The sequence below is a fragment of the Lepisosteus platostomus genome, chromosome 5 (assembly GCF_059453375.1).
Source record: "Lepisosteus platostomus isolate fLepPlt1 chromosome 5, fLepPlt1.hap1, whole genome shotgun sequence".
NCBI lineage: Eukaryota > Metazoa > Chordata > Actinopteri > Semionotiformes > Lepisosteidae > Lepisosteus > Lepisosteus platostomus.
In genome coordinates this window covers 34,635,126-34,662,845 of record NC_142615.1, presented here as the reverse complement: position 1 = coordinate 34,662,845, position 27,720 = coordinate 34,635,126, and the positions used below count along the sequence as shown (strand labels likewise).

Here is a 27,720-nt window from a genome sequence, read left to right as displayed (position 1 = left end):
CTATTGTAGTATTGTAGGTTGTTAATTGAAGTGGTGCACGGGGCTGGTGAACAGGTGCTGGAGGCTTGGAGACCTCCAGTAGAGGGAAGACACGACCTGATACCTAGCGAGTGGGTGTGGGTGAGGAAGATATACCCTGCCAGATGTTGCAACCCTGCTGGGAAGGACCATATCAAGTGCAACTGACTACCGACTCTGCCATCTGAGTGACAGGATGAGATCGCTGGATCTACACATTGCGCTGACACCGAACCACTGCACCAGAGACTGAGTGAACATTATTATATTGTCACTGTTTCTGTGTTTGTTGAGCTTCCTGAGGTGGGGTGACAGTGTACCTGTTAAGTGTAAGGAGTTTTACTTTTATAAATGGGGATATGGAATCAATACTTTATCAGTCAGCCACAAATAATCATCAGAGCTCCTGTTGGGATTGTATTGCTATAAAAGATGCTCATGGGAGTAATCCCCTTTGGTAGAGGTGATTATTTAGGTTTATTGGCATGGGTAAATAGCCCTGCTTTTAGTCTGAGTGTAACTCAGATGTATTAGAAAGGAAATAACTGTATGCTCCTCGCTATAATCACAGTTTTAGGCCATTCTCTATTAGGGTGATAGACAGCTGTTTAGGTGAGCAAAGACTAAACAGTACTTGTATTTTAGACAATTATTAGCAAATTAATGACTTAGCAAAGCACATCTATGATGAAGAAAAATATATATCATAATTAGAATCCAGATGATTGGGGCATTGGTGCATGGCTACAGTCTGTGCTAGGAACCTGGAGAGGGTCTCTGGTTCAATACATATTTGTGTGTCTGGTATTATTCGTTATAATCATACTGTTAATATCCTGCTTGAAAAACATGTGGACTAAAGCTGCTGCTTCTGTGCTAATTGTACGCCCTGAAGGGATCATGAAGGTCAAAAAATGATTTCATGAGAAAGGTTCTCTTATCTAGTGGCAGAACCTGATGGGTAGAACAATATAGTTTTAAGGGGGGGTTACCCTTGGGACTGATTCCCCTAGATGCACATTATTATTATGATTTGTTTGTTCATAATAAGATGTTTTGCAGGAACGGACCAATGAGAAATTTTACATCTTCAGCTAGAATTGTTCTGCAAAATGGCACAGCTGAGGCAGTGCAACAATGTGTAGATTTTTCTAAGAGTTTCTTCTGGTGAAAGACTTCAGGAAAAAGAAGTGGTGTTCACTCAGGTGGAGGGGGCCGTACCACGGCTGCTGACCACTGCGACTGCTGTGAAAGTCACGGAAAGGGTGCCCTGAATTCATGCTTCCCACTGTAAAAAGGTCACAAACGAACTGAGCAACGCGCAGGAGTGATGTCTCCACAGGGATAGATGGGGATCACATGCTTGGGACTGATGTGCCCAGCCTTTTTCCTTTTTATGTGGAAGCCTGTCACCACCCAGAAAGAGGAAGAATCTAAATGCGAAGCCTCTTTGTATACAAACTGGCTGAATGAAACTGATAATGAGGGGGATATGAGTAATTTGTGGTATAAACTTATAAATCATACTGTAAAGTTAAAGAAATTTAATGCATCTTGTTATGTATGTGCTTTAATGCCTCATTCTACAGCCTCACCCATTTCTCTCCTGGTTAGAATCACTGTTTGGGCCAGGGGGAATGTTTTTCTTTAAGTTACTAACACCGATTATAGTAGCTGTGATACTTGTCTTCCTGTTTTTGTGTTGCTGTACGACATATATTATTCCAATGCTTTGAAATATGGTAATGAATATGTTTGCGCATCAGTATGTTCTGATAAGAACGCAAGAATCCGAAGTATGGGAGCCTCCTGGGAGTCCATATTGTAACACCCTCGCCTGGTGGTGAGGAGGAAGCGCCCCCAGGCGCTCGTAGTACCGCTGGGCATGCTGGGAGTGGTAGCCAGGGAGAGTCTGAGGGTCAGCACGATGACCAGCGGCTGACCCTACCTGTGTAAATAATGTCCTGTAAAAGTATAGTGTGTTGTTAGGTAATTACCACCCTAACGATGTGTACGTGTTCCGTCAGTCTCCTCATGTGCGTGTAGATCCTGTGTTTGGTTTTGTGTGGTTGTTAACGAATAAAGCTAATGCTTGTTTGTTAATCGCGTCTCCACTCGTCCTTTGTTCTGAAAAGAACCTGTAAATGCTACAATATTCTTTACTCAGCAGCTTATTAAAAACAGCTCCCGTGATGTTCAAACTGATTTTTTACACAGAACACGGACACAGCTTTGCGTTCCGAATCTCTTTTTCTCGTGCGTTTATTTAATGTTGCACAATGCACTGGGATAGGGGTATTCTGTTCACAAACCAATAGCATTTAGACCACAGCACCCACAATGCTGCAAGTAAGTGTTTTGCACACTAAGCAGAGAGCGATGTCTTCCTCGTTAGTATAGTGGCGAGTATCCCCACCTGTCACGCGGGAGACCGGGGTACATCAGGACGGCCACAACGCAAAGTACTGACCCCTATACGATCACGGCGAGTTACCAATACACACGTGGCAGGGCGGAAAAGGCTGTGCTCTCTTCGTGTGACATAATTCGGAAAAGTCCTGACGTTGCATTTCAACTGAGCCCCAGTATACATCGACCCTTCGACATTCTGAGTGACAACTCTCTTGCGTGTTTTCTCATATTTATGTAGTTTGCTTGCATGATGCCCAGAACAGCGGGGTGGTGCCCTCCCATTCGCTCTAGCAGTTAAGATTCCTGGTTTTCACCCAGGCGGCCCGGGTTCGACTCCTGGTATGGGAACGTGTCAGTTTTGCCTCCTGCTTTCCAAAAGATCAGCACCGTGTACGAAGGAGCCGCATTAAAACTACTCGAACGTGCAAAACGTGCGAGAAGAGGGGGCGCTTGTTTCCAACCGAAACTTCTCGCGTGTGAGACGAGCTGATCATCGCTGTGGGAGGGTTACTCTGGTAGACAGGGCTGACCTTCGGCAATAGGATTTATAGTCTCCAAGATGATATTTGCACTTTCTGGAGAGGCGATTTTCTCCACTTCAGTAGCCCGATTTCGTCGATTGCGTAGAGAGGGCTTTAGAATGTGGCGCCGCCTTTCCTGCTCCGTCCATGATAGGCGTGCTGGTCTCTGGAGAGAGAGAGCACGGTCCATCAGCGCACTCCAATAAAGGCACTGGAAGCAGTTGAATCGCATTGGCGAAGCTCAGCACTAGGCCGCTACTGTTTCCGTAGTGTAGTGGTTATCACATTCGCCTCACACGCGAAAAGTCCCTGGTTTGAAACCGGGCGGAAACAGGCTTCTTTTGTCACCACGCACAAAAGGGGATTGGGGATTCGCCTAGCGCTGTGATCGAACAGACCCACTCACCTCTTAGTGTGGGGAGATCTGCACAGTGCATGTCGCAGCGCATCCTGCTTTCACTTCAATGCGCGTCCTGATGTACCCAGTCTCCCGCGTGACAGGTGGGGACAGGTGACAGGTCCTGATGTCGAGTCGTGTGCCGTGCGGAGGCTCTGAAAGCGAGAGCAATGAAAAGGTGCACGACGCTGTGAAAGAAAACAGAGAAGTGAAAGGCAGTCCTTTCTCTAAGGAGGTAAAAGAAAAGCTACTCCCCGTCAGGGAATCGAACCCCGGTCTCCCGCGTGACAGACGGGGATACTTGCCACTATACTAACGAGGAAGACATCGCTCTCTCCGACCCCCGTCATCGTGTCCCGACCCAGCGTGCTGGAAGGCAACGCGTGCTGTGATCCCTTTACGGAGCAGAAATGACGACCGAGGAGCCGAGAGATCATTTCAGCATTTCGCGTCTGAACGGAAAACACAAACGACCAACTCGGAATGACTTGCCTTTGACGTTTTTCAAAGCGTTCTTTGTGCACGACGACTGCGCCGCCTAGCAGATACAAATGGGTTGTACAACTTTGAACTAGCAAATGGAAGAGGGCTAAGCCCCCTCTCTTTTAGCCCAGGTTCGATCTGTCTCCCAGAATCACCAGGGCGCACGCACACACACACACCCGTGCCGTTGAAGTGCTCTGCTTCATTTCTAAGGGCAACTCAACATTCACTCCTACCCCGAGTGCAGAAAAGACAGCATCCACAGCAACAACAGCTCAGGTCTCTGCACAGGAGCTAAGCTGCCCTCATCTCCTCTGCTCTGCGGCTCCTGCGGAGTGGAGTCCTGCCTGGAGCCGTGTTTGCAGCCGGCGGCTCCCCGCGCCCTGTTTGTGCGTCGTGTCCAAGAGCTCCTGGGAGGAAGAGAGAGCCCTCCCACTCGGGGGCTTTTCCACGGTCTGTGTGAGGAGGGGCGGGTGTGTCCAGTAGCTTATCGAGCGGAAGCCTGGGGCGGCGGAGAGCTGTGATCGTGCAGACCTTGAGGTGTCACCTCTTTGTCTGCTTTCCCGCCCCCCCTCCGCCCAAGCTCTGCTCCAAAGTAGCCCGGCAACCCCTCACACCTGCACGTGTCACAACCTAAGGTGCGGTCATGAGACACCCATGGGGTGTCGTTCTGTTCTTGCTAATTGTTTCCTGCCCATCGCAGGCAGGAGTCCATGCGAGGAAGATGCGCTGGACAGAGCTCAGAGCGCGCAGCTGGGTGGCTTTCCTTCTGAGTGACATTCCTGCAACACTCTCCCGCTACTCTTGGTGCGCTCATGCCACAACACAGGAAGGCTGGAGCAGGTGGCTGTGGGCTTTGCGCACCGCCGAAATAGCTCAGTTGGGAGAGTGTTAGACTGAAGATCTAAAGGTCCCTGGTTCGATCCCGGGTTTCGGCATTTTGTTTCATCGCGCCCTTTGTTCCTCTCTCCAGCGCCCCCTGCCTAAAGTGACGCGTCCCTTTCTCAGCCCGAAACGCAAGCGAGACACCAGCAGCGGTCCCTGCAGGTTTCCGTAGTGTAGCGGCTATCACGTTCGCCTAACACGCGAAAGGTCCCCGGTTCGAGACCGGGTGGAAACAGCCTCGTTTTGCACGCTCCTGTACTTCACAGAGGTCTTGAGCGACCGGTCATTTGTTCCCAATGTATTTCCGGTGCCTTCGTGCACTCTTGTACCAAACGCACGTTCCTTCTGTGCCGGCAAACCAGGACGAGCTCTGTCGGCTCAAAAGCAGCGCAGGACCTGCAAGAACAACAGAAAGATTAGCATCCAGCGGGGGCCTCTTAGTGAGCCCAAGAGCTCATCAAGAATCGGCTCCAGCAACAGGGCTGGGCGCATTGTTCCATTCTCCGCCCACTCTCGGTGTAAACAAGTCCCTCCTGGTCTCTGCTTGAAATGCACTTTCCTGCGTTTGCTTTGGTGTAACTGGCTTCCCCTGCATGGGCGAATGTGAAGAAGATCCTTAGTAAGTCATTGAAGAAAACCGAGAAGAGGTCGGAGTGGCCTCTGTCGTTCATGAACGATCAGTCAGGCAGTACTCCTCTGTAAAGCGCCGTTCGTTCACATCGATTGGCTTTTTTTTGCCTTCATTCGTGCGAGTAGAAAAGCAGACGCCCCTAATCTGCCGTGATCCGAATTCGAACCGGGGTTGTTGCGGCCACAACGCAAAGTACTGACCACTATACGATCACAGCGAGTTACCGAGACACACGCGGCAGGGCGGAAAGGGCTGTGCTCTCTTCGTGTGACATAATTCGGAAAAGTCCTGACGTTGCATTTCAACTGATCCCCAGTATACATCGACCCTTCGACACTCTGAGTGACAACTCTCTTGCGTGTTTTCTCATATTTATGTAGTTTGCTTGGTGGCGCAGTCGTCGTGCACAAAGAAGGCTTTGAAAAGCGTCAAAAGCAAGTCATTCCAAGTTGGTCGTTTGTGTTTTCCGTTCAGACTCGAAATGCTGAAATAATCTCTCGGCTCCTCGGTTGTCATTTCTGCTACATAGAGGAATCACAGCACGCGTGTTAAAAGAAGACTGTGATATTCGGTGCGTCTTGGATTAGACGAGATTAAAGAGTGAGTAGTTTTGTTTTTCTGTGATGTAATGGGACCAATGAAGAATGTGGCATTCAGACTAATGTGGAGTATTTGTTTCCTTAGGGAAATTGCCACTACCATATACTGGGGCATTAGGACCCATATGGACCGCAGGGTAAGCGCCCAGCGACAGAAACCAGACGGTACAGTGCGTCGGGCTCGGCCGCGAGCAGGACAATGACTTCACTGAAATGTTTAACTGATAAAACCCAAATGAACCAAACCTGTATAAATTAGTGGTGGAAAGGAGTCTTTATATAGCAAAAGGTCTCTGATCCTTTGGTAAGAACGATGGGTATATAACCCATTGTCCTCAATATTAGAAATGAATCCTTGAGCACTGCTGTTGTACCAACGATCCTCAAAAGTGCTGCCATTACCACTGTTCCATAAAATCCTAACATTACCTGTCTTGCATAAATTGTAGAACATGCCTTCACATTTCAGTTGCACCTCAGTAGCAGTTTGATCTATTATCACCCTACTCCCCACCTCAGAACCTTCGCTCTTCTTATTCTGGTCTCCTAACTGTCCCCCACGCCCATCTACACTGTATGAGTGACAAGGCCTTCTCCTGTTATGTCCCCAAGCTCTGGAACTCTCTCCCCAAGGATACCAGAGTCACCTTCCCTAAACTCCTTCAAATTCAGACTCAACACCTTGTTCTGTAGAAGAGCCTTTACTGAACTGGTTCCATTCTTTACCCCTCTGCTTCTACTTTCCTTAGTACCACAATCCATGGTCTCCTCTGTCTATTGGAATTGTGTTATCCTGTGTATTCTTATTGTAATTGTTTCAAGTACTTTGCGAAGCCACCTTTGGAACCATTATATAAAATAGTTTATCCTAAATCCTTGAAACTTTAATAGGGCATTGCAGTAGGGCTAAAAATTAACAGTGTTAGTGGGCCAACAGGATTTGTGCAAATTATAGGTAGTCACAAAGGAAGACTAGAACTTACTTGAAATTCATGACATGGGACACTGAAACAGTGGAGAGGCTTTGTGTAGTAAGCATTCAGTCTCAATCTACACAGTCTGTGCTGCTGATAGAGGTGGTTGTGAACACCTGTCTTGCCAGTCAAATACTGGGATCTCCAATCTCAATCCTAATACTTCCCATGACTGTCCAATACTGTGAAACCAACACCCATAAGACAAGACCTCCAAGATTCTAACTGTACCTTTATTCACTGATGTTTGGGCACCAGAATTGTTCCTCTGCTAAGGAAGGGAAGGCCTACTTTACACCAAGCCCCTGTTGACAATCCCTTCCTTGTGTTTCTTTTAATCAGTTTGTGCAGCCTAGAATAGGACATCAGATCTCACTCTTACCGGGCACTACAGTAGCAACTGACACTCCATAAGCACTACCCCTCTAGGAAACAGGAGGACTGCCAGTATATTGAACACCTGTCTCTCCCCCAGTAAAAAAAGTCACAATGACCTGCCCAAGGAATAGTGCGGCCATCTTCCCCCACTACAACGCTTTATTACTCCAGCCATTTTCAGTCCTCATTGGCAGCAATACGGGAAGCATTCTTGAAAGGGGAAACCCCACAAATACTTCCCTTGAATTCCTCCACCCCATTCAAACCTATAAACCATAAAGAGACAAGGGCAGGCAGAAGGGTCTTTCACAGCTTTATTGAGATGTTGCCATTACAAGGCAAGTGGAGGCAGGAGAGTCACAAGGGCCAGGCTGGAGCCTTCATTCAGGCACCTGGGGAGGAAGGAGAACAATCCAGCTACACTGCAGGACACCACCCCTACAGGAGCTCCTCCTGCCAGACCCTACCTGTCCACTGGCCAACATCTCCAAAGTCGTCTGTTCCCTCCACATCCTCACTGGTGCTCTCTGCATCTTCACTGGAGCTCTGAGGGTCTCCCTCCTCATCCTCAGTCCAGTCAGCTCCCACATCCAGAGGAGCTTCTACTGGTGCCACAGCCACCCGACTACTGGTCACCAGGCTCCTGGTACCTGTGGACAAGCAGCACCCAGGAGTGAGGGATCCGCTATACCCAGAGACCCACAGTCTACTCATCTAAACAGTCCCTTTGTCCAGCACGGGATCATTCCTCAGTTGTCCAAGCATGGTTGTCTCTTGGGCAGAGATGCATCCACAAGGGATAGAGAACCAGACCCACCTTCATTCCGACTGCCAGCACACCTGGACTCACAGCAGGCACAGACCTCATGGTCACCATACAGCTCCTCCCACCTGGAGGAGAGGAGGAGGACAGGTGAGGCCTAAACCTGGCATGTCCCAGAGCACCCTCAGCAGGCTCCTTGCAGAAGTACCTCTTAGCCTCCCTGTTGTAGGTGCAGGACTTGGTCCCTGGTGTTGCTTTAGCAGGAGCCACAGCCATGACACAGTGCATGTACAGCTCAGTCACTTCATGCTGCAAGAGGGAAGGTCACAGCATTAAGGGATCAAGGCCAATAGAGGGACAGAGAAAGACCTTCTGCCATCAGTGAAGGCAAGCTGGCAGCTCTAGGCACTACAGCTGCCACAGTCTGGTTCACATCTAGATCATGGATGTGAAAGCAGACCATGGATCAGTAGAGCAAGAAGGCTGAGCAGCACCTTCCTGGACAGCTTCTTCTGGAAGAGGAAGGCATCAATTGTGAAGCGGAGCACATCCTTCTGCTTGGAGAGGACAAACCTGGACAGGCAGCCATCTGCCTTGCTGTCCACCATGCACCTGGGGACAAGGACAAGGATGAACCCCTGCAGGCTCTCAGGGCTCCTGCCCACCTCCCCTCCCAGAAGGGGCCGTACCCCAAGTTGTCGATCACGGGGAAACGGGGCTGGGAGTGCTGGTCTGGTTTCTCCGTTACATAACACGAGTGGATGTACAGCCTCTGCTCTGCTGTGGCAAAGTAGGCAGTGGCCTGGAAGTACATGGGCTGACCCAGGAAGTACTCATCCTTAGGAGAGAGCCGGACCCAGCGGGCTGGAGAGAGAGAGGCAGCATTACACCTGCACACAGCACCCCCTGCAGGCAGGAGGAGCCACTCACTCAAGGAGCTTACAGTTGGTGGTGAGCAGCACAAAGCTGTGTTTGTTCTTCAGGTCCTTGAAGAAGGTCCTTCTCCTGGCCCACGTGGGGACATAGCCAACCTTGTAGGAGTAGTGGAACCTGCAGAACAGAGGGGATGAGGGGCATCTGGACACTTTCCTAGTGGCTTCTCAGCAGCAGAGCCCTGCCTACCTGTTGTAGGAGCACTTGACCGGCACAGAGAAGGGAATGAAGCGATGCACAGGTGCACTGGAGGAGGGCGGGGCATAGCGGAGAGTGTTGGAGTACACCAGGCGGCCCTGGACAACCTGCAGGGTCACAGAGGAAGGGATATTCCCAGGAAAGGCAACCCCGACACTGGCCCTACAGCTCACATCGATACACTGCCTGTAGATGAAGACCCGCTTACCGATCGCTCGGTGCCGCACTCGTGAAGCCCGTAGATGAAGTAGAAGTAACTGCGTGTGGTTCGGCTGACGCTGCAGTTGCCCAAGGTCACCTCCGATGGCCGACAGCTGAAGCCGAACAGGAGCCGACTGACCCTCACGTACATCCTGCTGGAGTCACACCACACAGCCACTCCTCGGGTGCCCCCGATGGCCGGGCGAGCCGGCTGCCGCCCTCGCTGCGGAGGAAACAGGACGCTCTTGATGTAGGGGGGTAAGGGGCGGCTGCCGGCTTCGGGCTTCATCTTCTCCTTGTCGAAGTAGGGCGAGTACGCGTCTCTGGACACAGGAAGGCGGCGAAAGTCGGGAGCCAAGGACTGCGAGTCGTTCTCGCTTGCAGACAGGTCTTCGGAGGGCGCATCTGCCAGGTTCAAATCCTCCAACTGGGCTGCGTCTTCAGGAGCCGGGAGGTCGGCCTGGAGCGCCAATTCCCGAGAGTCCCAGCCAGCCGGCCCGGCGGAAACCAGTGCGGGGAGCCCGGCCCCTGTGCACAGGCACAGCATAAAGAGAAACGAGCGCATCGCCAAATTAACGTCCCGCTCAATTGCTACAGGAGTAAAATAAGTAAACCACAAAACTGTGTTGAAGCAAGAAAGCATAAAGTGTGAACGCGGTGACTAGGTTTTTATACTGGCAGGACCTGTTACCGCACACCTGGTCACACAATCAACACAATCAATTACATACAGAGATCCGGATTGTTCTCAGCGTCTAATTAGAACCTGATTTCAGTCTGAGGCGGGCCTGAACATTTTCCCGTGTGTATCTGACCTCAGCGGAGGAGTTCCACGCAATTTCGACAGAATTAAATCACCCACACGTGTAAAATTTGCTCAGATTAATTTATTGTTCAATTAGTTTCTAATTTCCGTGGAAAGTGTGTTAAACTCGCTGTCAGACAGAGTACGGAACATGCGACACGTCCGTCCACACTTTCTTTTATCGAGGGGGCTGTTCTATCAACACGTACCGCAATGAAAATAATTTTACTATTTTTCATGTGTAATTGCATGTCATATTAAAATGTGTAATACAAGCATTTCTTTGCTTCCCAGTAAAGAAATACTGATCAGCTTTTGACATTATCTGATAATTTGTCTGATTTTCCAGAGATTGCTTTTGCTTCGCAGCACCGAGAACCTATGGAAGCCCGTTTCCGCCAGGGAGTAAAAAAAACGCACTATGGTATCTCAGAATTGTGACTTAGAATCATAGAATTGCGACCTAAAAACTCAGAATTTTGACTTTATCTCTCACATTTGCGACTTCGAAAAGCCCATATTTCATTGTCTGACCTTTTGTTATTGTAACGAATTCGGGTTCTAGGGCTTGTGCCCTCGCCGCTCCCACCCTACTTCGTGCCTCACTCTATTGGCTCAAACCCAGGTCTTGCTAGCTAGAACCCGAATCCGTTACAATAACAAAAGGACAGACAATGAAATATGGGCTATTTCGAAGTTGCAAATGTGAGATATAAAGTCGGAGTTGTGAGTTACTAAGTCGCAATTCTGAGTTACTTAGTCGGAATTCTGCGATACCATAGCGCGTTGTTTTGTAACTCCCTGGCGGAAACGGGCTTTCATACATTTCAATTAGTCTGATCAGTGCAGGACAAGTTAATGTAGAATCATTACTATGTCTGTCTCTTGTTTGTATATAAATGAATGTCTTTGACAACTTAATGTTAGTTTTTAATTTAGTTTTACGATGTAGGTCATGTGTTAACATATGCACGAGCATACGAAATGTCTCACTCCTGATTCAGCTCATGCTCCATAGGAGAGAAGAGATTCCTCCTGCTTCTCGTACAATCATATCAGAACAGAAGCCCGTGTCGCCCAGCTCTGATTCAAGAGCGACTCGCATCTTCAGCCCTTTTTTTATTCGTGATCCTAATTTTCTTTAGTTATGATCAATATTGAACTTTTTCTAAATAAAACGACAATAATCAAACATGCAGGCAGACTTTTAAAAAGTATTAGGAGCTGACAGGGTGCCCCTTTGGAATAGTTGTCAGAAAATGTGAGAAAAGGAAAGGTACGTAAGCTCTCACACACAGCATTAGAGATTGGCATCTGATGGAAAAAAAAAAAACTACCTGTCTCCCCAGCATTTAACGGTGCTGTTGTTTTGATTTTACATATTGTTAGCATTTTAATGAATTGTTAAAAGATTGATACACAAATCGCTAAATAAGAAAACGTAAAAACCCTAGCTGTAAGCAATTGGCCATTCATATTCCTGAATTTTAAATCCCTGTGTTTTTCTGTATCCGAATGCCTGGTGCAGCTAATTTGAAAGCAGAGTCTACCATTTACAGAAGCGTATTGTTGCCACCAAGGAAAAAAAATCCTGAGTTTACAGGAGTAAAGAGGAAACAAATGCAAACACCGTTTAGAAAAAACACACACGTCTCAGGCCTTAACCATGACAAGGATAGGATTTGAACCTAGACGAGCAGAGCACAATGAATTAGCAATCCAAAAAGTGACTCCTGTTTAACTTTCTTTTCGCTTGCTCGATTTGTAGTACGCTCCTAAATCCTTACAACCGATAAACAAAACGGCTTCATGTGCCACAGCATTCTGCTGCAGGTACGGTTTGCACCGTGTATTAGGCGAACCCGAATTAAATATTTCAAATATGTGAAGAATTTCATGAAACCTGAAAAAAGATCACAGCCAATGTCAGCAATTCAGACCCTGTAGGCAGCTTCAACAGAACAAAACGATCTGAAGCCGCAATAATTTCATAGAGTGTATTATGACACTCTAACCACGTTGTTGCTATTACTGCTACTTCTGCTGCCGTTGCTTTAAACTCTACTCAGCGGGCAAGTAAAGTTGTACAAGGAATAGACTACTTTGAGCCGTCCAAATTCCATTATGTGAATTTAAGCTTTTTTTTATTAATAACAGCATTAGTAATACAATGCGTGCTCAGAAACCTTACTTATTAGCTTATGAAGCAATAGTGTTTCGACAATTTGCGGTCTTCAAAAAGTAAACGCTGAAGTTTTTATACTTCCTTGTGAGCAGATCACCTTTGATTTAGAAAAGGAAAACTTACTCCTCTGTTGCTTTCATTGCAATATCTGAATCGAGACCCAAGCGCTAAGAAAGCTGAAAAACGCAGAAGTCATAAACCCGATTTTAATTTAGACACACATTTTCTAATGCAGCCTTCATTACAAGACAGTCTATTTCTCGAAAGCGTGTTATGTAAAAAAGAGAAAAACGAAAATATATGGATGACAATATTTAAAAGCTTAAGATTTTACTTTTGAGAAACTGTCATTTTATGTATCTAGACGCTTTTCAACCACTGCTTTTTGAACTTTGCTGTGCTTCCTGAATCATTTTCAGCGTTATAAACTGGGTGTGGAAGTAGCGATCACTTTGTAGAGCAGTTGATAGACTGGAGCTGTTCAGACTACTCTTGTTATTTCTCAAATGCTTCCATCATTTTTCTTTCAGGCTAGGACGCCAGTGTGTACATGTGTTTGGTTTTCGTTTCACTGATTCCCATTGAAGATTTGTGAATTAACAAGGAAAGAATCAGTTGCCTCGGAAAGCAGAAGGTTTGGTTCTCAACGATCTTGAAGACACGCCCATGTAGAGCAGCGTGTGATGATTCGTACTATAAAAGACCAAGTGCTCAAAGTGACGTCTGTGTTTGCCGTTGAAACTTTTCATCTCGGGCGCACTTTTAGAAAGCAAAGATAGAGCAGTTGTGTTGAATCACACTACGACAGCTGTCAGCAGAGTGGCGCAGCAGAAGCGTGCTGGGCCCATAACCCAGAGGTCGATGTATCGGAACCATCCATTGCTATACACACCGTCAGTCTAATGAAGTGAATTTAAACCGATCTTTTTCTCTCGTGTATGTGCAAGCTTCACACTTACTGTATTCGTTAATCTTTACCAATAGCAGATGCCCAAATGTATCTTTGGTTGTTCTGCGATCCTTCATAGTTTCCTCAATTCCTTCAAATGAACATCCATATCAAAGCAATTATATATATATATTACAATTAAGGTACATATTAAAAATATCAACGCACATTTCTATAATGCTCATTTAATAATGATTGTCAAGGATTGTCAAGTTCTCCAACAAATCTGTGTTCTAATTTTAAAATATTTTTGCTAAGGATACAACGGGTGTATAAATGAATTCTCCCAACAGCCAGTTAAAGAAAAATTCCATACGTGAGGATGGTTTTCTTGGACATTGACTTAGGTACTGAATTGTTTACTTGTTTTAGTTGCACACGAGTAAAACACGAAGATTTCCTGCAACATTCAAGAGGGTTTGCGAAGAAACCCCTTCAATTTTTAGCGGAGATTATGTTTACATCATCACAATCTGAAGCACGTCCCTGAGTGCGTTTGACCCACCAGCCCTTTGTTTAACAGCTGCAGAGGGACACATTCCCGTTGCTTTTCACAAATCACTGGCATTTTTTTGCAGCATTTCTTCTGTCCTGAGAAGCAAGATTTGTATTTTATCTTTCAGAAGTTGTATGAATTTCTTGAAGTTCAAAAACAACTTGTTCCTGAAAAGAAATGAACACTTGCTTCAAAGTAAATCAAGACGTATGTGTCTCTTGCTGTGTGTGCTCTTATCTGTCCATCTCTCTCTCCTCTTCTCTCTGGCAGTCTGTGTAGAGTATCTGAAGGGGATGTAACACCACTTGGAAAAGAAGAAAAATTATCAGGAAAAATTCTCAGGAAAATTCTCAGGCAGAATAAAAAATCATTATTCTTTTCTCAGTCAGATTCATTGCTCAGACTCACACTCAGACAGGATCTCAACTCCGTACTGCTCTCTATCCTCACAATACAGAACCAGAAGATATTCAGACAATCAGTGCTGCTACATGAACAATATCAGACAGAACAGCCTGGACTCATGTCACATTTCCCCCTTTTATCCTTCCTCCCAGCCCTCTTAGAGACATAGAAAAGCCCCTGGTTCTCCTCTCTGTGAACTGGGCTCAGGGGTCACTGATCTGGCAGTTGTGGGCTCTGTTCCAGGTCGAAAGCAAGAAGGTTCTATTAACGCTTTCCAGGACTTCCAGCCCTTCAGTATTACTTTCTTTACTGTATGTCAGCCTCCCAAAATGTTTATAAATGTTTTATAACACACATGAGTGTGGAATTATCTTATTATTTATATATAGTATTTATGTAATAAACACCAGTAGTGACAATATGATCAGTATATTGATTATTTGTAGCCGATTGTCCGATGGTCGTGTCTACAATAGTGACCATTTGACCAGTCTGTAGCTCTGGGCAGTGGGATTCAGATCACACAGAAGACCTGTCTGTGTGTGATTCCACACCAGCCCTGGGATTCAGTTACTCTCACAAATGTCTCACAGACTGTCTTATAAATTTACAATTAGATGAAGTCATGTAACAGTTTTACAGATAATTTAAATAATCAGACAGCAGTTTTGGCAGTGGATACATCTCCACATGGGGGAAAGGGACAGTAAAATAGTAAGGAAAATACAAAAGAAGAAACTGAAATATATGCGCTCACTGTAAAGTACGAAGAGGTGGTCAGACAAGCAAAACAGCTTTGCGGATAATGTGAAGTGACATTGTTTTGTGTCAATCAGCTCATGGATTCAGCTTCATGTGCCTTAAGCTGTGCATGCCTTCATGAAGACTCTCTTTAAGATGATTGCACCTTTCATTGTCAAATCGCCTTCTTTGGATACAAACGTTGCACCAATACTAAGAGAAAGGATGAGGAATGGCTTTTATCAAGCGATTGCAGTGTTTGTTTGACTGAGGATCCTTGTGTGCTGAACTGGCCTCTGGAGAAGTGTAGTGCAGTAAAACAGAAGGTTTGTGTCACTCAAGATTGTTACAGAACAGAACAATACAATTACAATACTTTTGTGAGAGTAAATATTACTGGTGCATCACAGTTCTTATAATGGTGAAAACAGGAGCACCTTCTCTACATTTTTGACTGAAGTATTTAAACGGAAAGAAATACTATCACTATGCAATTCATAAATGCAATTGAGCTCCTATAAAAGTTCTTGTCTGATGAAACAATGTATAGAATTAGGTGACAATATCGGAATTCATTCAAATGCACAAGATTAATTTTCAGCAACAAAAAAAGTGCTCGGAAATATTTTACAAGAATGAAACCTTACATTCACCTAAATAAGCATTCACCCTCTACATTAGCAGAGAACAGTAGGACAGAAGGTTAGTGTCACTGGACACTGCATCAGAGAGGCCGATCTCTTCTCCCTCATTATGCAGGCTTACCCACTCATGATGAACTGTCCTCCAGCGATACTCAGCTGCCATCATCGACTCAGACATGACGTTCATGTACATATTATACCTTAATATGGCACTTCGTTACAATAATTTGATCAAAACAACTGGTGAATAAATAATAATCAAATATTTTTTCCTTTCTTTTAGTAGCTAAAGACCAAAAAAGAAGCATTTATTCTTTTCCTCTCCTACCAGCCCTTACAAGTCACCCAGTTTTTAGTTTAGAGCTGGATTAAAGCTCCAGTCTCTTTGAGGGTTGAGTTGGAATCCCACAGCTGCCAAATATCTCCAACTATCTCAGTGTTAAGAAGCAAAAAAACTCACATTTGCTGCAGAAGGAACAGGAGAATTCGTGCCATTCAGCCTTATAGCGTGATGTCATTTTCTCATTCTCGTTTTTAGATGCTTGTGATCGAATCTATGATCCTTATGAGTGTGGTCACCCTCCATAAAGATAGCACAGATACAACGTGCCACGTTTTCAGAGAATCACATTAATTACAGGTCAGATGAAGGCAACAAAGTGTCCGCTAGGCAGTCCAGCGATTTCAATGGTGTTCTCTGTTGTTTAGGTCCAGAATGACACCCGTTACAACCAGGAAACACACAGTGTCAGGCATCAAAAAGACTTCCCAAAACCCTGATTCTCTCCTTGATCCGGTGATGGCATCCAGACATTTCCTGCAACACAGCCAGGATACGGTCTTCAACAACACGAGTGAAAAGCTAATTCCCAACCTTTGCAATCCTTTGCAAAGAAGGACCACATGTGCTCAGTGTTAAATGCACTGTTCATTATTAATAATAATAATAATCTTTACATTATATAGCGCTTTTAAAGGTGGCTTTTCAAAGCACTTTACAGAATGACAACAATAAAGTTAAAAAAATACACAAGATAAGCAGGATGAGAATACACAGTTAGAGGAGACAATAGATGGTGGTATTAAATACAGTAGGAACAGAGGGGTAAAGAATAGTGCATTAAAAGCTCTTCTAAAGAAGAGGGTTTTGAGTCTGGATTTGAAGGAGTTTAGAGAAGGTGACTGATATCCTTGGGGATAAAGATCCAGAGCTTTGGGGCAAAACAGGAGAAGGCCCTGTCACCCATAGAGTGTAGTCCAGATGGACTGGGGGACAGATAGGAAAACACAATTAGAAGAGCGAAGGTTGTGAGGTGGGGAGTAGGGCGATAACCCAGACAGGTACTGAGATGCCAAGCCATGGAGAGCCTTATAGCTGAGCTTGAGGATTTTGAAGTTGACAGGAAGCCAGTGCAAGGACTCCAGGACAGGAGTGATGTGATCACAGTCCAGTGCTAATTTCTTTCTTGTGGCTGCTGGTTCATTTTCAACTGTGGACTCTTAAGAAGTCCTGTATTTGACTTGATCAACACCAATCCCTAGAGGATTTAGAAAGGTTCAATAAAAATGATACATGACTCTGGTAGGACTCGAACCCACAACCATTGAATGACTTCATTCTATCAAGGCCTAGAAGTCCAACGCGCTCTCCATTGCACCACAGAGCCAGCTGTATGAAAAAGTGTTTGCCCCCTTCCTGATTTCTTATTTTTTTGCATGTTTGTCACACTGAAAGTTTTAGATCATCAAACAAATTGAAATATTAGACAAAGATAACACAAGTAAACACAAAATGCAGTTTTTAAATGAAGGTTTTTATTATTAAGGGAAAAATTAAACCTACATGGCCCTGTCTGAAAAAGTGATTGAGATTTATCAGTCTGGAAAAGTTTATAAAGCCAGTTCTAAAGACCAAAATTACCCCAAGAGCACAGCGAAGACTCATCCAAGAGGTCACAAAAAACCCCACAACAACATCCAAAGAACTGCAGGCTTCACTTGCCTCAGTTAAGGTCAGTGTTCATGACTCCACCATAAGAAAGAGACTGGGCAAAAATGGCCTGCATGGCAGAATTCCAAGACGAAAACCACTGATGAGCCAGAAAACATCTTGATGACCCCCAAGACTTTTGGGAAAATACTCTGTGGACTGATGAGTCAAAAGTTGAACTTTTTGGAAGGTGTGTGTCCCATTACATCTGGCGTAAAAGTAACACAGCATTTCAGAAAAGGAACATCATACCAACAGTAAAATATGGTGGTGGTAGTGTGATGGTCTGGGGCTGTTTTGCTGCTTCAAGACCTGGAAGACTTGCTGTGGTAAATGGAACCATGAATTCTGCCGTCTACCAAAAAATCCTGAAGGAGAATGTCCGGCCATCTGTTCGTGACCTCAAGCTGAAGCGCACTTGGGTTCTGCAGCAGAACAATGATCCAAAGCGGGCAAACTTCTATGCCCACTTTGATGCTCTGAACACGGGCAATGCTGAGAAGACCCCAAGTGTGCAGGGTGAGTTTGTTCTGAAACTCTCAGAGCAGGACGTGCAGAAGACTCTGAGCAGGGTGAAAATCCGTAAGGCTGCAGGGCCTGATGGGATACCACCTCACGTCCTGAGGACATGTGCAGCCCAGCTGACCACTGTGTTTACGGACATCTTTAACTCCTCCCTGTCACAGTCCATGGTCCCCACCTGCTTTAAAAAAACACTATTGTTCCAAACCCCCAAAAAGACAAAAGTGACATGCCTGAATGATTACTGCCCAGTAGCATTAACATCTGTGGTGATGAAATGCCTGGAGAAGCTGGTGTTGTCACACATCAACTCCTCCATCACAGAGTCCCTGGACCCCTTGCAGTTCGCCTACCAGAACAACAGATCAGTGGATGATGCTGTCTCCCTGGCTCTGCATACAACCTTGGAACACCTGGACACTAAGAACTCGTATGTGAGAATGCTGTTTGTGGACTACGGTTCAGCATTCAATTCCATCATACCCAGTCAACTGGTGACAAAGCTCAGGGGATTAGGTCTGTGCAACTCTGTCTGCAACTGGCTGCTGGACTTTCTTATTGAGAGACCACAGGTGGTGCGGATAGGCAATAAAACATCAACACCACTCACCCTGAGCACTGGAACCCCACAAGGCTGCTGTCTGAGTCCAAGGTTGTACTCCCTATTTACTCACGACTGCACAGCAAGACACAGCAACAACCGCATCATTAAGTTTGCCGATGACACCACTATAATAGGACTGATCAGTGATGATGACAAGTCCACTTACAGGGATGAAGTTGTACAGCTGCTTAGGTGGTGTCATAGCAATAACCTGGACTTGAACATAAAGAAAACGAAAGAGCTAATAGTGGACTTTCGGAGACACAGGCCATACACTCACAGCCCACTCAGTATTGATGGAACGGAAGTGGAAACAGTCACCAGCTTTAGGTTTTTGGGAATTCACATCTCTGAAGATCTAACCTGGACTGTGAACACTGACTCTATCATGAAGAAGGCTCAGCAGCGCCTTTATTTCTTGAGGTGCCTCAAGTGATGGGGGATGCCTATACATGTGTTGGTGAACTTCTATTGCTGCACCATCGAGAGCATCCTCACCAACGGGATCACTGTGTGGTATGGTAACACCTCTTCGCGAGAAAGAAAGGCACTACAGAGAATGGTCAATATGGCCCAGAAGATCATCGGCTGCGGTCTCACCGAGATTAAACAGCTCTATGAGGACCGCTGCTGTGGTAGAATTCTGGCCATCACAGAGGACAGTCACCACCCCGGGCATGAGCTCTTCACCCCACTGCCCTCAGGCAAGAGATATAAGAGCATACGGACATTTAACACTAGATTCTTCAATAGCTTCTATCCACAAGCAGTGAGACTGGCAAACAAATTTAGCCATCCCCCTCGGACCACACCTACACCATCACCATCTACCTCTTTATGATTTCTTATCTATTGCACATCTCCAGTCATTGTTTACACGTCTGTATTGTTTACATTCAAACTGTCTACATGTTTACTTGCACATTGTCTATTGTTTGTTTGTACATTGTCTTGATGCACTGTTTGCACTTTGTCTTGTTTTTTACACTTGTTTTACAATCGAGAGACTTTCTGTAAGTAAGAATTCCATTGTACCAGTACCGGTTACATATGGCAATAAAGTTCAAGTTCAAGTTCAAAACACACCAGCAAGTCCACCTCTGAATGGCTTAAGAAAAACAAAATGAAGACTTTGGAGTGGCCTAGTCAAAGTCCTGACCTGAATCCGATTGAGATGTTGTGGCATGACCTTAAAAAAGCGGTTAAGGCTCGAAAACCCTCCATAGTGGCTGAATTACAACAATTCTGCAAAGATGAGTGGGCCAAATTTCCTCCACAGCATTGTAAAAGACTCATTGCCAGTTATCGCAAACGCTTGATTGCAGTTGTTGCTTCTAAGGGTGGCCCAACCAGTTATTAGGTTTAACTAAATGTTATCCACAACTTCAAACACCTGTGAGAAATGGGCAACTGCAGTGTTACGCCTGCTGGCTCCACAGATAATCCTTTTTTGAAGTTTAAGGAGAGGATTTCTTTGTCAATTCAATTAAACGTTTCAGAAATGCTGAACTATTGATGTGTTTCACACGCAGCACGGGCTCTCCTTTGCTTACAAATATTTTTTTTACACCAATTTACTCAACTACGATTTTGCTGAGCATTTTGTTTGCTTGCTTCCTATTGTATACTGCTCTGATCTCTGTATTGTTCAATTTCCCTGTTGATTTTAATTTCTTGTTTTCTAAGACAATCAGACCAGCTGTTCTGACCTTACCCTGCACTGGAGCCACTCTTTTCTTTCCAAAGGCGTGGAGAGAGATACTACTGCAGGTAACACCCCATGAGAAACATCATGAGTTTCTGGAAAAGCTCTCTACCTGCCCGCTCCCCACACCGACGTGTGTGAGCAGGGATTTAAAGGGACATTCTGAAGTGTAGAAACATTTTATCGTTACATACTTTTTCTGTGCAGTTAGTTCTCCTTTAACTCCGCCCGACAACAGAGGTCGTTTTTAATACAGGAGTAAAGGCACACTGCACATCTGCAAAACATCACGTTAAGGTTTAGGGAGAGCGACATCAGTGATTGGAAGGTACAGATGCAGCCATTCAAAGTGCGCAGTACAGACACATACCGGAGGTAATTGGCTACGGCGTCGCGCATTGTGACGCGCGATGACGCAAAATACCGCGGTACGTGATTGGTTGACCGACAGGGGCACTCGTAGTCCGTTGGTCGGTCGTAGAAAGATTTACAGTAAATGTCTTTACTGTGCCCATTTTAGCATTGAATATTCATATGGAATTTTACCACTGAAGGGAAATCTTAGTACCTGAGCATAAAAAGAATAGGAGCATACTGTAACGCGTGTGAAGGCCATAAACGATATTAATTTAGGAACATAAACATACAGTATATGGCTGGTCTCTGTACTTTAAATAAAAAATACACACCAGTATTCCATTTCTCCCTTAACATTTTAAGCTTCGAAGTCTTTAACTAATGTGATACTGGAGTCAACAAGCATACTTTTAGAATTTGATTAAAAGGGAATATAATATGGAATTGCGTATCTAAAGAAATGAATAACGATATAATTATATTCATGTACCGCAACACAAGAATAGTACATGCTGTACATTGTCTGTTGATAATGTTTCTGTAGTGCTTTTTCAGCACTCTGCATGTGACCTTGCTGGTGGCACTGTGGGTTAGGCTCCTGACTCCTACCTCACATGCTGTGTGTTTGAATCCTGCTGGAGTCATGACTTTTTTTTCAACAAACATTTCTTTGAAAAAATAAAACATTTCCCTGGGTCAGAGATTAAATAAAACCTCACTCGCACCAAACAAATTTATATTTCTAAATATCACAACATGATCGAATTTAAGTCATTTTAATAACAATGAATAGTCACCTATGTGTTACAATATAAACATTTATATTGATTTAAATCGCGTTTTGATTTAAATCGCAAACGCAGGTTTAAATATATGTGTTTTTTGATTCACAATCAGACAAATGCAACATAAATTGATATCTTTGTCTTCTAAGTATCTTAATAAACTTTCAGCATAGCATTCTCCCCGTTTAGATTTATTTTTCTTGGGATCCTGGGATCAAACATGGAAAGATTAGATTGTAATCGTTTTTATTTTTTAAATACATTTTAGAAAAGTGTAATCTATACTAAAAAGTTGTACACCACCTGCTATAAAGATACATATTGTAATACTTTCGGGTTCGGATAGGACAGACACGAGAACTCAGACTTGCGGAGTTAAAGCAAGTTAAAGCCTTGATTTTATATATCACCTTTAAAAGTGGCATCTCAAAGCAAAGTAAATACCCAACACTGATTGTACCAATCTGTCATGCTAATAAAGCACCTTGAATTGAGAGAGAGAGAGAAGGGGAGGGCGAGCAAGCGAGAGAGCACAGCCAGGACAGACAGGCAAATAAGATACACTCCACAGACATTCACAACAGCGACATATCATAAAACATTTGCACATAAAGTTAAATTATTATTTGTTTTTCAGGAAGTTAAAAAAAAAACACTTGAATTACTTATCCAGTCTCTCGAAATAAAATTATTTTTCAAGCAATGCAACTAACGTCGGGCAATGTGTTTTTTTTAATCCAACATTGACAGCCACATCTTAAATCTTGTCAGTCAGCTCTTTTTTCTCTATTTGAATTGTGGCAATTCAAACAACCTGGGATAACAAGTGGTCTCAAAGTCACAGAGCTTTCACAACAGATGACAATTCCCTTAGTCCTTCCTTAGTCTTCCTGAAATTGTCAGATTGAGTGAACAAAAGCATTTTATTAAAAATTTAATAAAAAATATTTTTTAATCGCATATCTAAGGAAATAGCAATATAACCTTGTTCATGCAGTGGCATGTTACATTATTAATTTGGGTGTCTCCTCTTGCCAGAAAGCTGTAAATTGCATTTTGAGTGCGGTTTTTGACTTTTTTTAAATTGCAACCCATAAATAAAGCCGATACTGTTTAGACTTTTAATTATTTTAAACTGTATTACAGCAGCACAATGCAACGTAAATTGCAAAAATGCACTTGGAATCTGTCCAAGCCCTGCTTTGTCATGCATTTTCTTTTACTGTAACGGACATAAAAACTCCCTTGCTTTTAACAGAGCGTTTCATAATTTCTAACTACGAAAATTTAAACTGCTACACTTATCATTCAACCAGAGCTCGAAATATCACAAGGATCCTCAAGAGCACAGCAAAGACTGTATTAAAAGTATACTAGTGACAAACTAGTATACCTTAGATCTTTTTTTCTGATACGGGGAAAATCTGATCATGTTTCTCTATAACAATAAAAAAAACATTATTTTACATATCACCTTTATGTGATATCACCTTAAGGACAGCACATACAAGTGTTAATTGCACAATGGACCGCTCAAATAAATTTAAAATAGTCTTCTTTAGGTGTGAGGGCAGGAGTGGATCGCAGAAGGCATAATCAGCAAATTAGGAAAACAAAGAACAGGACAGGTGAGATGTGTATCCAGAGAGCGGGTGATCAGAAAAAGGAACAGCTGTTATGCCCAGGTTTTACGCTCTCTCTGCTGAATGAATAAAAGCATTTTATTAAAAACGCGTTTGCGTTTGTCTGGGTATTTACTTTCTAATCTGTGGTATACATCTACTGTATTGCTTTGAGATGCCACTTTTAAAGATATGTAAAATAAAGTTTTTTATTATTGTTATAGAGAAACATGATCAGATTTTCCCTGGTTCAGAAAAAAGACGATTAAAATCTGTAATCTTTCCACTTGTATGTCATCGGAAAATACAAGAAGTTTCTGCTTTGTGTAAGGATGGTATCAAAAAGTAATCTAACTGGTGAGAAAGCTGTGCTGCTCAAAGCGCTTTACAGGTGTGGTGTCTCCGGGGATAGTTTATGTAAACGAAGGTAGTACTTACACCACACTTTACTGTCCTCAGATCCGTGGCGTTTCTTCCAACAACCGTCTTCCTAATATAGTCCGTAATCCGTTCCCTTAGTCCTGATTCGTTCCGAGTTCCAAAAGTTCGTAATAAAGACAATCCGCGATGTATCCTTAATCAGTGTCCATAATCCAAAATCATAAACCTTTCTCCTTGCAGTCGTTCGTTGTTCCTTAACATCCACCTCTTTCCACTCTTTTCCTCCAAAACGCATTCACCTTACCAGCTTCCGCCCTGTTCACTGCCTCCGGGCCACTTATATTCCGGTTCCTGATGCATCTCAGCTGTGTCTCGTTGTTTCTTAAGGTAGACCCTTTCCATCTACTGGTCAGCTGATTCTTTTTGTCCGCCATCTTGCTAAGGTCAATCTCTAGCATTTTCAGTGTTTCGTTTCGGAAATACCTGTTAGAGATGACCCTTCCCCGGGTCCTCTTACATTCCCTCCCCCTGAGATCAGCCCCGACCTCGGGCGATCTAGAATAAAACAAACAGTGCATTCAGGAGAGGGCGTCTACATTTCCTTGTTTCCTTCCGGGTCTATAGACCGTCTGAAATTGAAATCTTTGCAGACTAAGACCCCATCGCGTAATTCGATCGTTTTTATCCATATTTTGCAACATCCATGTTAACGGCGCATGATCTGTGCATAATATAAATCGTCTTCCCAATAAATAATATTTCAAATAGTCTAGGGCCCATTTGATTGCTAGACATTCTTTCTCTATCGTGGAATAGTGTTTTTCGGCCGGATTCAACTTACGGCTGATATACAGAATAGGATGCTCCAGTCCTTCAATTTCTTGCGACAGTATGGCTCCAATCCCAGTGTCTGAAGCATCAGTTTGTACCATGAAAGGCTTATTGAAGTCTGGTCCCTGTAAGACGGGTTGAGAAGCGAGAGTTGTTTTTAAGTCTCGGAAAGCCCTCTCTTCCAAGTCGGTCCATTTTGTTTTCTCTGGACAGCTCATCTTCGTCAGATCGTGTAGAGGGGTGGCCATGGCTGCAAACCCTGGGATGAAAGGTCGATAGTAACTTGCCAGTCCCAAAAACGTTCGAATTTGCTTCTTGGTAGCTGGTTTGGGCCAGTTCTTGATTAAGTATACCTTCTGATCTTGGGGCATGATCAATCCTCTCCCGATCGTATAACCCAGGTAATTGGCTTCCCTAGCCCCCAGACATATTGACTTGGGTTGGCCGTTAATCCTGCTCCTCGCAACGCTCCAGTTACTGCTTCCAGGTGTTGTAGATGTTGTTCCCAGGTCGTGCTGTGGATTACAACGTCATCCAAGTAGGCAGCCGCAAAATCCCGATACGGTCTCAGAATTCGGTCCATCAATCTTTGAAATGTTGCGGGAGCGCCATGCAAACCGAAGGGTAGGACCCTATACTGATATAGTCCCTCGGGTGTGGCAAACGCGGTTTTGGCTTTATCTTCTTTGGCCAGCGGCACTTGCCAATATCCCTTCGTAAGATCAAGGGTGCTGATGTATCGAGCGTTACCTAATTGCTCGATTAGTTCATCTATACGGGGCATGGGGTATGCATCAAACCGCGAGATCTCATTTAACCTCTTGAAATTGTTGCAAAATCGAATAGTTCCATCCGGCTTGGGGATCAGAACTATCGGGCTAGCCCACTCACTATGGGATTCCTCGATTATTCCCATCTCCAGCATTTTTCCCACCTCTTCTTTAATCAATTTCCTTTTGGCTTCTGGTACTCGATACGGGGGTAGCCTTACCTTTTTCCCTGATTCCGTGACAATCTTATGTTGTATAAGGTGGGTTCGACCAGGTGTCCGGGAAAAAACATCTTTGTTTTGGGTTAGGAATTCTTGTAGTTCCTGTTTCTGTGCCGGAGCCAGGTCTCCCACGGCTACCGCACCCGTTTCTTCTTCCAGAGGGTCTGGGGAAAAGTTGGTGAGCAGAACTTCGGAGCCATGCCATTTTTTCAGCAAATTGACGTGGTAGATTTGATGCTGCCGTCTTCTGTCATGTTGCTTGACCTTATAGTTGACTGGCCCCACCTTTTCCACCACTTCATAAGGTCCCTGCCAGGATGCCAAGAATTTACACTCTGGGGTTGGAACTAGAACCAGTACTCTGTCCCCAATCTGAAATTCCCTCGCAACTGCTCCCCTGTTATAAACATGTTGTTGTTGAGCCTGGGCTTTCTCCAGGTTTCCTTTCACTATGGGAACAATAACATTTATTCTTTCTCTCATCTGTTCCACATGCTCAATGATAGTTTGTAAAGGGGAAGGTTGATGTTCCCACGATTCTTTGACCACGTCCAATAGGCCCCGTGGTTTCCGAGGGTATAATAATTCAAAGGGGGAAAATCCAGTCGAAGCCTGCGGTACTTCTCGAACCGCAAACATGAGATACGGGAGCAGCTGATCCCAATTTTTCCCATCCTTTTGCATCGTCTTCCTAAGCATGCTTTTCAGGGTCTTATTAAAACGTTCTACTAGACCATCGGTTTGAGGGTGATAAACAGAGGTTCGGATCTGCTGTATACCCAGTAGCTTACATAAGTCTCGCATGACTTTAGACATAAAAGGTGTACCTTGATCAGTTAGGATCTCTTTAGGAATTCCGACTCGAGCGAACAGTTGTACTAGCTCCCTAGCTATGTTTTTGGCGGTGGCAGCTCTCAACGGAATGGCTTTGGGGTACCTGGTAGCATAGTCTACTATTACTAAAATATACTGGTGACCTTTGGTGGTTCTGATCAGGGGCCCCACCAAATCCATCCCAATCCGTTCGAAGGGGATTTCAATAATTGGGAGGGGAATCAAAGGGTTCCTATAATAAGGTTATGGCGCACTTTTCTGACACTCGGGGCATTCCCGACAGTACTTCTCGATGGCCTTATAGATCCCTGGCCAAAAGAACCTAGAGAGGAGTCTCTCAGGAGGGGGGGAAGGGCTGTGGAACTATATGCATCCTTAGCATTGGCATATAATAAGTCCAGTGTTTTGTTTTCTCTGGTCGGGCACTTAACAAACTGGTGGAAAGTAGGCAGAGTGGTGGAAATAGATACGTGGTTAAAGTCCCCTGAAATAGCTATAAAAGCGCTAGGGTGCTTTGTTTTTAGCCTGGCTGTGACTGTGTTTATGACGTCACACGCTACCTCTGCATTTTCCGTAGGTGGAATGTAAACAACAACAAAGATGGCGCATGTAAACTCCCGCAGCAGATAGTACGGACGCAGTCCTACGGCTACCAGTTCGATGTCCGGGTTACAGACGCGCTCCTTAACATGAGTATGTCCAGGATTACAACATCTGTTGTTGACAAGCACTGCGAGCCCCCCTCCTTTCCTCTTGCCGCTCTCGGTGTTTCTGTCTGCCCGCACCGTCTGAAAGCCGCCGATGGTAACGTTCGAGTCCGGAATAAGTTCCTGCAGCCACGTCTCGGTGAAACACATGATACTGCATTCACGATACTCCCGCTGGCTCCTCACCAATGCTCCCAGTTCGTCCATCTTGTTCGCTAAGGACCTCACATTTCCCAGGATGATCGAAGGAAGGTAGGGTTTAAATCTCCTTCTCTTCGCCTTTCGCCTCGGCTTCTCCTCCTCAGCTCCTCCGGCACCAATGGCTTCTCTCCAGTGAGTAGAGCCGGACGCGCTAGCGCGATCAGCTGGTCCCGCGTGTAGACAATGCCTCTGTAGCTATTGGCATTAGATAGAAACAGAGGTCCGAGTATCAGAAAAAACAAGAAAAAGTTTCTCAGCTTCCTAGTATCCATTATGTTGTGATCGCAAATCTACTTGCCGGCAAAGGTATGAAGAAAAAACACTAACACACTAGCATTAACTAACTGAAAGAAACAAAAAGACACAGAGCTGCTGTAGCAGGCTGCCACTAACACGGCGCCATCTTGAATTTGTACCAGTCTGAGCTAGTATTGTCCTACTCCCCACCTCACAACCTTCGCTCTTCTAATTCTGGTCTCCTGTCTGTCCCCCAAGCCTGTCTATGGGTGACAGGGCCTTCTGGTGTGATGCTCCAAAGCTCTGGAATTCTATTCCTAAGGATACCAGAGAGT

At 44.7% G+C, this 27,720-nt stretch overlaps 1 protein-coding gene and 3 non-coding genes across 4 annotated transcripts; 2 read left to right on the top strand and 2 right to left on the bottom strand.

Moving 5' to 3' along the window:
• The first annotated feature begins 4,696 nt into the window (after positions 1 to 4,696).
• trnaf-gaa (transfer RNA phenylalanine (anticodon GAA)) lies at positions 4,697 to 4,769 on the top strand. The gene has a single exon. It is a non-coding gene; the product is annotated as a tRNA-Phe (tRNA).
• A 109-nt stretch (positions 4,770 to 4,878) lies between these two features.
• On the top strand, positions 4,879 to 4,951 carry trnav-aac (transfer RNA valine (anticodon AAC)). Its single transcript has one exon. It is a non-coding gene; the product is annotated as a tRNA-Val (tRNA).
• Positions 4,952 to 7,598: 2,647 nt separating this feature from the next.
• On the bottom strand, positions 7,599 to 10,016 carry LOC148665798 (zona pellucida sperm-binding protein 3-like). The gene is made up of 9 exons (XM_088631673.1): positions 9,401 to 10,016; positions 9,184 to 9,299; positions 9,005 to 9,111; positions 8,751 to 8,925; positions 8,556 to 8,673; positions 8,270 to 8,370; positions 8,116 to 8,189; positions 7,766 to 7,948; positions 7,599 to 7,690 (listed from the first exon to the last, which is right to left on the bottom strand). Exons 1-9 carry the CDS (start codon positions 9,956 to 9,958, stop codon positions 7,683 to 7,685), a joined length of 1,440 nt encoding a protein of 479 aa, XP_088487799.1. The 5' UTR covers positions 9,959 to 10,016; the 3' UTR covers positions 7,599 to 7,682.
• A 7,176-nt stretch (positions 10,017 to 17,192) lies between these two features.
• Positions 17,193 to 17,285, bottom strand: trnar-ucu (transfer RNA arginine (anticodon UCU)). Its single transcript has 2 exons — positions 17,249 to 17,285; positions 17,193 to 17,228 (listed from the first exon to the last, which is right to left on the bottom strand). It is a non-coding gene; the product is annotated as a tRNA-Arg (tRNA).
• Positions 17,286 to 27,720: the final 10,435 nt, after the last annotated feature.